The sequence below is a fragment of the Coregonus lavaretus genome (assembly GCF_964263955.1).
Source record: "Coregonus lavaretus genome assembly, contig: HAP1_SCAFFOLD_6086, whole genome shotgun sequence".
NCBI lineage: Eukaryota > Metazoa > Chordata > Actinopteri > Salmoniformes > Salmonidae > Coregonus > Coregonus lavaretus.
In genome coordinates, this window is record NW_028159523.1 from 21,015 (window position 1) to 33,028 (window position 12,014).

Sequence of the window (12,014 nt, forward strand, 5' to 3'; positions counted from 1 at the left end):
TTGTTCTTGGTTGCAACACTCACTACCAAGTTCCAAACTGCCTCTGGAAGCAACGTCAGCACAAGAACTGTTCTTCGGGAGCTTCATGAAATGGGTTTCCATGGCCGAGCAGCGTCACAGAAGCCTAAGATCACCATGCACAATGCCAAGTGTCGGCTGGAATGGTGTAAAGCTCGCCGCCATAGGACTCTGGAGCACTAGAAACACGTTCTATGGCGTGATTAATCACGCTTCACCATCTGGCAGTCCGACGGACTAATCTGGGTTTGGCAGATGCCAGGAGAACGCTATCTGCCCGAATGCGTAGTGCCAACTGTAAAGTTTGGTGGAGGAGGAATAATGGTCTGGGGGTGTCTTTCATGGTTCGGGCTAGGCCCCTTAGTTCCTGTGAAGGGAAATCCTAACGCTACAGCATTCAATGACATTTTAGAAGATTCTGTGCTTCCAACTTTGTGGCAATAGTATGGGGAAGGACCTTTCCTGTTTCAGCATGACAATGCCCCCATGCACAAAGCGAGGTCCATACAGAAATGGTTTGTCGAGATCAGTGTGGAAGAACTTGACTGGCCTGCACAGAGCCCTGACCTCAACCCTATTGAAAACCTTTGGGATGAATTGGAATGCCGACTGCGAACCAGGCCTAATCGCCCAACATCAGTGCCCGACCTCACTAATGCTCTTGTGGCTGAATGGAAGCAAGTCCCTGCAGCAATATTCCAACATCTAGTGGAAAGCATTCCCAGAGGAGTGGAGGCTGTTATAGCAGCAAAGGGGGGAACAACTCCATATTAATGCCCATGATTTTGTAATGAGATGTTCGACAAGCAGGTGTCCACATACATGTAGTGTAGTTGGTATCGGGCATAGTGCATGTATCTCCAAGGAGATAGGGTAGGCCTATGTCAGTCCTACTCATTCTACTCCAAGTGTGGATATGTTATAGCATATATATGAGATAATAATTGATTACCCAGGAACCAATATACTCTGTAGGCCTATTAGGCTGTCCCGCGGAGGGGCCATGGAAGGGAACACAGTGAAAGGGTATCACCCCTATTCCTATTCAACACAATTTGTTACTATTGATTTTCTTTCTGTAAGTATGGGTCAGAGTACTACTTTGGCTGCGTTTACACAGGCAGCCCAATTCTGATCTTTTTGTCCTCTAATTGGTATTTTGACCAATCACATCTGATGTTTTCACATCAGCTCTTTTCAGAGCTGATCTGATTGGTCCAAAGACCAATTAGTGAAAAAAATATCCGAATTGGCTGCCTGTGTAAACGCAGCCATTGTGTCCAATCATTGTGTGGGGACTGCACTATTTTTAAAGAGCCCATGCCTCCCGCTATGGTACATAACGGCAGTGGTGTAAAGTAACGAAGTAAACATACTTTGCAGTACTACTTAAGTAGTTTTTCGGGGTATCTGTACTTTACTATTCATATTTTTGACAAGTTTTACTTTTACTCCACTACATTCCTTTTTCTTTTGATACTTAAGTATATTTTGGCAATTACATTTCAGACTAGTATTTTACTTGAGTCATTTTCTATTAAAGTATCTTGACTTTTACTCAAGTATGACCGTTTTGGGGTATCTGTACTTTACTATTCATATTTTTGACACGTTTTACTTTTACTCCACTACATTCCTTTTTCTTTTGATACTTAAGTATATTTTGGCAATTACATTTCAGACTAGTATTTTACTTGAGTCATTTTCTATTAAAGTATCTTGACTTTTACTCAAGTATGACAACTGGGTACTTTTTCCACCTGCATAACAGTACATGCCAGAATACTGGGTACATGATCACGTCGTCGTGAAAAAGCACAAATAAAGTACAGGGCTGCTCTCTGCTGGCGATAACTATACAATGCACTTTTCGTTTGAATAATATTCAGTGTTACGTTTTTCGAAATGAACAACATAGGCATACCAAATACTAAATTGGATGTAATTCGATGCATGCTCATTTGTTTAGAGGGCTTTTCTGCCCCATAGACATATAGTCCTACAGAAAATACATGAATCTTGTATAGTTTGCATACGTGGTCTTCTGTAGCTCAGCTGGTAGAGCACGGCGCTTGTAACGCCAAGGTAGTGGGTTCGATCCACGGGACCACCCATACACCAAAAAAAATAAAAAATGTATGCACGCATGACTGTAAGTCGCTTTGGATAAAAGCGTCTGCTAAATCTGCTATTATTATACCTGCTTTAGGTGTTTAAAATAATACATTGAAATCAGAATTGAAAAAATACAAGGCCTCAAAACTAGCCTGAGTGCCAGTCTGTTTGTGCTATCATGTCTATTCCTTGTCACCCATTGTCATTCCAGACAGCAATGGAGTAGGACAGAGCACAACCAGATGTGGAAACAGGTTACCTCAAAACTACACATGCCATTGAATAAGCATGCCTAACAGGAAAGTTTGGGTATAAGAGTTTGATCCACCTATTTATAAATATCAAATGGATCAACCACAGGCTTTTCCTTTAGTTGACATGCAATGACAAATGTGAGCTGGTTGAAATGGAGATCTACCCCTCTCTGTGAGATGAGTCATGTCTATTTCAAAACCTCACAGCCTCATCATAGAATGTCGTTTCATTCGGTCACACAATACAGGTCATATAATACAGATCACATATGCCTAATATTTAGGCTGCTACAGATCTATCATATAGCCTAGTGTGTCATCCACGTATTGATGGCAAATTATATAATGTGAAAGACATGGTGTTATAATAGTGTCATAACGGATTATCTTTCACATATATTTTCACATATTTTCTATATTTTGGAAAACAGACAGAAATAAAACATGACTGACATTTTTACGCACAGACAGTAGCCTACACTGGCAAATAACCACTAAAAGGCGCATGGATAGAAAATACATTAGACTGTATTGAATCCAATAAAATCCAACAAAAAGGCCATACAATAATTTTAAGGACGGGACATCACTTTACTCTCAAGAAGTAATAAGGTTTGTGAGGGTTTTTTGCGCAGATCCCTGCGCGTAACCGTGATGTAGCTTTTGGCACGCTTTGCGCATTCCAGAATGGCGACGCCGCCCTTGACGCCGCGGACTTGGGCAAGCGAAGTTCCGAGAGTGTGCTGTCATCAAATCCTTTTAATTCCCTCGCTGTGGTCATTACTGCTCTACGTACAACTACTTCAACTGTTGGCAATGAGGTAGGATGAAGTGGAGAAGGTCCGGTTACACTTTTCCTTTCTAAAATTAGGGAAACTGCGCTGACGCAAGATGGCTAAACTCGGTCCCTATGTGTGACAGCGGGAACAAGACCGTGGATCCATGGAAACGTACCCTACAATTTAGCTGTTGTTGATGACTGGTTGTATTTTTAGCCTTTGTTGTCATCTTTCCGTAACACTTGGTGTCCAGCATATTGTATAAAGGCGAGTCTTTCAAAATGCAGCTGTACAGCAGTGCTTTGACACACTATCCCGGATCCTCTCGCAAAGTTTCGATAACTATCACAAGTGGTACCACTACCGACCATTTGTCCAGAACAACAACGAGCTCCTCTGCAAATAATAAACCGATTAGGACTACTCCAGCAGACACTAACGGGAATACGGTAGGAGAGACGCAATCTACTGCAAACATGCCTGCTGCTGGTTTTTCATTTTACGAGGCTGCTTCCATGAAGCCAGTCTACTACACTTCTACCGCAGAGATAATAATTCGTCGGCCTGACGGAGTTGAGAGATCAGTTCCAGTGCACATCATAAAGGAGACCCAAACCAAACGGGATCCGTCAGACTCATATTCACAAGATGTCCTGATTCAGCCGCGTGACCGAGAGGATCATTTGGATACAGACTTGATTGTGGACTTCATTGATCACTTGAGAGGTAGAGGGGATTTTTTCAGTGATTGTGAAAACGTGGAAAGTGAAAATAACCTGATAAATATTGACAAGAACGATGGACCAAGTTGCAGAAATTGTGAGGAGAGAATTAACATGGCAAATGGGGAAGGAAAAACAGTTACAAGTAACATTGTAAGCCCAAAACGCCATCGGAACATGGAGGCCCTGGCGACCCAGGATAATATAAATGACAGTGAATGCGCAGACCTGGACTTTCCATCTGGCGAGGCGCAGCTCTTTGAGCTCCATGTCCTACAGGAGCCCCCTCCCTCTCCACCGAGAGAAGCAGAAAAATGTGACAGCGACAAAGTGACGCGTTACATAGCGGAAGTGGAGAAACAGAATAAATACCTTCAGGAGAAGGCACACAAATACAGATTCCACATAATCCCTGACGGCAACTGTCTGTACAGGGCGGTGTGCAAAGCCACCTATGGAGAGCAGTCTATGCACAAGGAGCTGAGAGATCAGACAATGCACCACATAGCCGACCACCTGGATGAGTTTAACCCCATCGTTGAGGGAGATGTCGGGGAGTTCTTGATCAACGCAGCGCAGGACGGCGCCTGGGCGGGCTATCCGGAGCTTCTGGCGATGAGTCAGATGTTGAATGTGAACATTTACCTGACCACTGGAGGTAGCTTGGTGAGTCCCACGATTTCGACCATGGTGCACTACCTGGGGGAAGAGGACTCGTCCAAACCCGCTGTCTGGTTGAGTTGGCTCAGTAACGGACACTATGATGTCCTGCTGGACAGGTGTGTGGCCAACCCAGAGTATGACGACTGGTTCCGTCATTCTCAGATGCAAAGGAAACGGGACGAAGAGCTGGCCAAGTCGATGGCAGCATCACTGTCTAAAATGTACATCGAACAAAATGGTCACATTTGAAACCAATAGTTATCGGATTGCTGCATTGAAATATTACTATGTTACAGTAGGCTAGCTGTTACGTAATGGGCCAATCATCTCTGCTGATAGTAGTGGAGCTTCTGTCATCTGAGGTCTGAGAGGGCCTCAGTCAGCACCTGGGGCCCCTGTTGGCCCCTGTGCTAAGGACAGCGCTCCTCACAGCCCAGCTCACGACTCACCCTGGGCTCATACCTTCTCTCTCTCTCTCTCTCTCTCTCTCTCTCTCTCTCTCTCTCTCTCTCTCTCTCTCTCTCTCTCTCCTCTCTCTCTCTCTCTCTCTCTCTCTCTCTCTCCCCAAATCGATTGCACTTTAATTGTGTGTGTGTGATTTCAACATGTATTTTTCAAAGTGTTGTATTGTAACCGAATTGAAGTGCAGTGCACTTGTTATATTTTGATATTTGTGTTGTAAATAGTCTAAATGCCAAAAGTGACACTTGAAGGAGATTGTGTGTTTTTTCCCTATAGGCTACATTAATGCGTTTTATGTTTGAGCACTTAGGGGAGACTATTTATTAGGTTTTTGACCGGTTCATTGCCATAATTATTTTTGTATTATTACATGATCTTTTAACAGCTAAGCTGTGTTGCTAAGCTTTATGCCTTTGTGAGGTGCTTGGAGCACAAAGAGCAACATTGTTTTTAAACAAACATTTGAAATAACACTTTTGGTGTTCATTTGACTTTCTGTCTTACATTGACATTATTTAAATCCCCATGCAAGATAATGCACACGCCGCAGTGCGCGCACACACACACACACACTTTCTATCTAGACATGTAATAGGGGCAATCTCGGCTGCTATTATTATTAAGTAACAATACAATACAAATACAAATGGCTGGGTTTATATTTTGCTTTATTCCCCTGCACAACCGTTAGATGGCGTATTAGACCCCTCAATTGATTTGTTTCACGGGATTGATTGAAACATGCCCAAGTAGGCTATGAAGTCGAATTATCTTTACAACTAATTATAATTTCGCGTGGTATTTAGGTAGACAGTAGCCTAGCCTACACATAGCATCAATACGCATACACTATGTGCAAAGGAACGTTTATGCACGTAGCCTCCTGGCTACTCCCCCATGTCAGGACAGAATTACCGTTCTCCTAGCAGCAGGATATTATGCTGGCAACACGATCGCGGATTTCTTTTCTCACTGCATTGCAACTAGTTTTGACAAAATAAATGGGTAATTTGACGTACTTTTATTTGTAATATTGTATTAATTATACCAGCATTTCTTTAGAACGTTTACACCAATACTGGTATGTTGAAAGCTATTGTGTAGGCTATATTTTAAGAAATACACTTTTAGTAAAATACTAATATATGTAATTGGAGTTATTCAATAGTGTCTGCGAAACTTAAATTGGTCTCTTGTGCTGACAAACACGTTTAATACAGGGTACTTGTGACTCCTTACTCCACCCACTTCATTCACTGCAATGCAATACGCTGTATATGAATGACAAGTTTCACGTTTTATTAGTATTATATACAGGTTACAGGATACACATGGTATACACCATCCAACGAAATGCTTACTTGCAGGTTCCTTCTCAGCAATATAACAACAATATAAAATAGTAAAGATAAGAATATGAACATAAAATAAATGGCTCAGGAGAATAGAATAAACATTTTAGCATAAGTATAATACAGGAATGCACAATTTATAGTACAATGTTTACACATGTATCAGGGAAGGGGGAATTGGGGGAAAAGTGTTTAAATTGTGCAGTATTAGCAATAGTAAATAAGAGTCTGGTAGCAGAATTTGTGATGTGTGTGTAGCCTTCAGAAAGTATTCATACCGCTTGACTTATTCCACAATTTTTTGTTTTACAGCCTGATTTTTTTATTGCCCATCTGCAAACAATACCCCATAATGACAAAGTGAAAACATGTTTTTAGTAATTTGGGCAGATTTATTGAAAATGAAATACAGAAATATACCATTTACATAAGTATTCACACTCACAGTTAATACATGTTAGAATCACCTTTGGCAGCAATAACAGCTGTGAGTATGTTTGTGTAAGTCTCTAAGAGCTTTGCACACCAACATTGTTAAATATTTGCACATTATTCTTTTTTATATTCTTCAAGCTGTGTCAAGTTGGTTGTTGATCATTGCTAGACAGCCATTTTCAAGTCTTGCCATAGATTCTCAAGCCGATTTAAGTCAAAACTGTCACTAGACCAGTCAGAAACATTCAATGTCGTCTTGGTAAGCAACTACTGTGTATATTTGGCCTAGTGTTTTAGGTTATTGTCCTGCTGAAAGGTGAATTTGTCTCCCAGTGTCTGTTGGAAAGCAGACTGAACCATGTTTTCCTCTAGGATTTTGCCTGTTCTTAGCTCTATTCCGTTTTTTTTTTTGTTGTTAATCCTAAAAAGACTCCCTAGTCTTTGCCGATGACAAGCATACCCATAACATGATGCAGCCACCACCATGCTTGAAAATAGAAAGAGTGGTACTCAGTGATGTGTTGTGTTGGATTTGCCCCAAACATAACATAACATAATGTATTCAGGACATAAAGTGAATTTCTTTGCCATATTCTTTTCAGTTTTACTTTAGTACCTTTTTGCAAACAGGATGCGTGTTTTGTTTTATTTTTATTCCGCACAGCCTTCCTTCTTTTCACTCTGTTTGCAAAAAGTTAGTATTGTGGAGTAACAACAATGTTGATCAATCCTCAGTTTTCTCCTATCACAGGCATTAAACTCTGTAACTATTTTAAAGTCACCATTGGCCTCATAGTGAAATCCCTGAGCGGTTTCCTTTCTTTCCGGCAACTGAGTTAGGAAGGATGCCTGTATCTTTGTAGTGACTGTGTGTATTGACACACCATCCGAAGTGTAATTAACTTCACCATGCTCAAAGTGATATTCAATGTCTGCTTTTTTTATGTTTACCCATCTACCAATAGGTGCCCTTCTTTGCAAGGCATTGGAAAACCTTCCTGGTCTTTGTGGTTGAATCTGTGTTTGAAATTCACTGCTTACAGATAATTGTATGTGTGGGGTACAGAGATGAGGTAGTCATACATTTTTTTATGTTAAAAACTATTACTGCACACAGAGTCCATGCAACGTATTATGTGACTTGTTAAGCAAATTTGTACTCCTGAACTTATTTAGGCTTGCCATAACAAAGGGGTTTATTACTTATTGACTCAAGACATTTCAGCTTTTCATTTTGTATTAATTTGTAAACATTTCTAAAAACATAATTCCTCTTTGACATTATGGGGTATTGTGTGTAGGCCAGTGACACAAAATCTCAAATTCAGGCTGTAACACAACAAAATGTGGAAAAAGTAAAGCAGTGTGAATACTTTCTGAAGGCATTGTATAGTTAAATGGGGAACACTTTACTTGACACCCAGCATCATAACACATTATGACACGGTCATAACCATGTCATAATATGTCATAACAGCTGACATAACTTGTCAGAACCTGTTATAATATGTTCATAACATATATTGCGTTATTTTATGGCTGGTTATGACATCTACATAAGAGTGTCAAAACTCACAAAACCTACCACACAAGGCAAAACATTTCATTACACCACGCCTACGTGTCAACAGTATGTTTATGTCATATATATATTTTGTAATTTACCGTATTAAATTATCATTGTAATTGCGCACACATTGATGTCAGACATGCACCTACCGCAATGCTCTGTTGCTGACGACTGGGCTGAATGCAGGAGCAGATTTCAGGAGCAGGACAAGACACCCTCTTTTTGACTGATGACTGATATAAGGGCATGTATGTGATAGGCCTATCTGGCTTATATGATTATGATGGTCATAATGCTTCTTGACAGTGTCATAAAGTCTATTTTCTTAGTCCAAGTAAAGTGACATAGTATGGTCATAATGCTTCATAACAGTGTCATAAACATTTAATATACGATAAAAAAACATGACTGTAAAGAACTTATTTACCTAATTTGCAGACGCTCTTATCCAGAGCAATGAGGGTTAAGTGCCTTGCTCAAGGGCACATTTTCACCTAGTCAGCTTGGGGATTTGAACCAATGACCTTTCATTTACTGGCCCAACGCTCTTAACCACTATGCTACCTGCCCCCCAATGAAACTGGAGCCATGTTTATTCTAAATTGGTCCACATGGAAAAACTAAAGGCATAGAAACCGTAAATGACTTGGTAACAGGAAATACATTTATATCCATGACAGAATTCAAAAGCAATTTTGGGCCGACCAATGTAAATATTTTCAAATACATGCAACTTTTAAGTTACATATTAGGAAATTTATATTTTAAATATTTTGGACATCAGAGCAACATTGAGGGAATCTTATTTGAGTCAGAAAAGTGTTCATATGATAGGTAAGATATACAAAAACTATCAAACGGACAATCTCTTAGAAAAAAATAGAAACTATTGTAACGAAGACTTAAAAAGAACTGATGTTGGCACAATATGGAGGGAATGTTGGAGCATAACTAATGAAATTACAGTTAATGAAAATGTATGCTTAATCCAGTATAAACTAATGTATAGAATTTATTATACAAGAGACAAAATTCACAAATTCTACAGCACATCGGCAGAGTCTTGTCTTAAATGTACAACTAACAATGAATCAATAATCCATGCTTTCTGGGAATGCTATAAAGTCCAAAAGTTATGGGCGGAGCTAGAAAGTTGTCTGTCAGAGGTATTACTTCAGTGATACATGCCTGAGAAGCCAGTGTTTGGAGGATATATTGGCACGGGTGTTGTTAGGCCCAAGACGTAGTGTCAATATATCCTCCAAACACCGGCTTCGAGGGCATTATCACTTTTATTCAACAGGTTACCAACATATTCAAATAATGACTTATATATTTTCATTTTAAAAGTTATTTTGATTAATTTATTCATACTATTTCATCCTTCCACAAGATATAGTCCCGACACAAATCTAGGGTTGCTACCCAAGCCAGCTGGTCGTTCGTTCTATCGGTTCGGTTGCCAGAGACACGACCCAGTCGTTCAGTCTTTTTGTTCTGTATCTATGGATGCGACCCAGTCGTTCGTTCTAAATGTTCCATTGCCATACTGGCTGGCAACGTTCTTATCCCTTGCTTGCTAGCTAGCCAACTACATGTATGATGCGCCATTTAGCCTGGCGTAGAAAATGTGCTCTCTTGTCAGGACACTGTTGTTCAGAGGAGCTAACACAATCACTTCAAACTGAAGCTGGAAAGACAGCAAACTAGCTGCACTTCATTTTACCTTTTTTCAATTGTAATTTCTTTGTATATATCCATCAAAATTATGCCAGCTGATTCATGATTTCAACTGGCTTAGAAACGCTACCTGTCTGTCCATCTCGTCCCGACTCCCGACACGTTCATTACTATGGGACAGCTGGAGATCGAATTTTTATATTGAAACAATGTTGCAAATGTCAGAGAGACAGACAGCGAGGTGTATACAAATCTCCGCTGTTGAAAATAAATGTTAGTCTAAAAGAAATGTGAGATAATGTCTAGATGCTTTTTATAGTGGCGATCAAGGTTATAATTGCTTGGCTGGGCTGATGAGACAGTGGATTGGGCAGTCATATGGAACAGAGTAAATAGGCGTTTTAACGTCATAGATTTAGCTGGTGGTAACTTGTGGAATAGACACAGGCTGGAATACGGTTTAACCAATCAGCATTCAGAATTAGACCCACCCGTGGTATAAAATGTAATAAAGAATAGTTGTTTCTCTGTAAGCCAATATGTAATTTGTAGGCCTATAGTGTATTGCATTGGGATCAGTGGAATAGTTGGTGTAGATAGTGCTGCTGGGTATGTAGACCTCAGCCCCCAAAGAAATAACACAATATATAGATTCTAATGCGGGATTTTATTTTGAAGGATTCCTAATTACCATACAAAGTGACGTCATCGTTTGTGCTGGTTGCATAATACTAGTCAGGACGTCACCTGCACATAACCGTCATCGTCCCCGTTTTAATAGCCTGAAGTAGGCTATATTTTATGTCTACTTTTTCCCACGTTTGTGGCCTACTTTTGCTATTGTAATACATTTTATGAAGTTTGTCTTTGAACATATTAATGCTTGGTTTGACTTGTGTAGCTTTGGCTATTTTATGGCAACATGTTTTATTTCCTCTGACTCAAAAATAATAACGGAGGCTGTAAACTGTGATGACGTAATTCTGCAGTCATGTGGATAGCAAAGTTTTGTAATGCCTCTCCCGCTCTCTTCGCTAATGAACCAGTGCTCCACACACAACTAGCGCGCAGTCATTCAGGTGAGCGCGGTAGTAAGCGGAGTCGGATCACAGGCTGCCTGGACCGCTACTGCTGCAGTATTGGTATCTGCTGCCTGCAACTGGCATAGAGTGAGGAAAGGCGAAATTGAATGACAAGACAGTCTGAACGACATTTATATTCGATCTGTATGCGCGTCCTACGAGCAAGAGCACCAAGAGACGGTCACCCCTGCGAAATAACCATATCGTTGGAAGTTGTGGGATACTTTGAAACAAACTGCGACTGAGCGACGGTGTTGGTGCAACCGTGCCCCTGACTTGACAGGTAGCCAGCCTATCGAACATGTCGGGACATCGGGTGCAGTTCGCGGACCAGCTTCCTTCCAGTGACCGCAAAGCCAGCCCCAAATTACACAGTAAGCGCTACTCTTGTTTGCTTCTTGGTTTGCTGCTTTCAAGTTTCGAGATTGTGTCCACACTGACCTTGGCTTTGAGGAGAAGTCATATTTGAAAATAAAATGCTGATATAGCAGTCTATATATTTGGCCAATGATAGGCTTCTAATTATCTTGTTTAAACGTATGTTGATGAACATGGGATACTAGGATAGGGCTATAGCTACATTTAAACCGTTAAGATCTTTTTTGTATTAGCCACAGCCCCTGCACCCGGTCATATTTCACACATGTGCTTATTAATTTGGCCCAAAACTCCCAAGCACCTCCATATCATTTTATACATAAACTGATTTATCTAGCCTTCTATTTTGGGATTGTAACATTATCTTCCTTTTCCTTTACATATGTTGTGTTATAAATGCATTACAAGTAGTTAGGCTATTCATGCATTCAATCATGGATTCAAAGTCATTAACTCCATACAATCCAATAAAGGAACATTAAGTATTGCTTACGATTTTATGGG

The 12,014-nt window shown here is 40.4% G+C and overlaps 1 protein-coding gene across 1 annotated transcript; it reads left to right on the plus strand.

Moving 5' to 3' along the window:
• Positions 1-3,447: 3,447 nt before the first annotated feature.
• On the plus strand, positions 3,448-4,800 carry LOC311122767 (uncharacterized protein; the record flags this gene model as incomplete). The annotated part of the gene is made up of 1 exon (XM_084197090.1): positions 3,448-4,800. One exon carries the CDS (start codon positions 3,448-3,450, stop codon positions 4,798-4,800), a length of 1,353 nt encoding a protein of 450 aa, XP_084053216.1.
• Between the last annotated feature and the right edge of the window lie 7,214 nt (positions 4,801-12,014).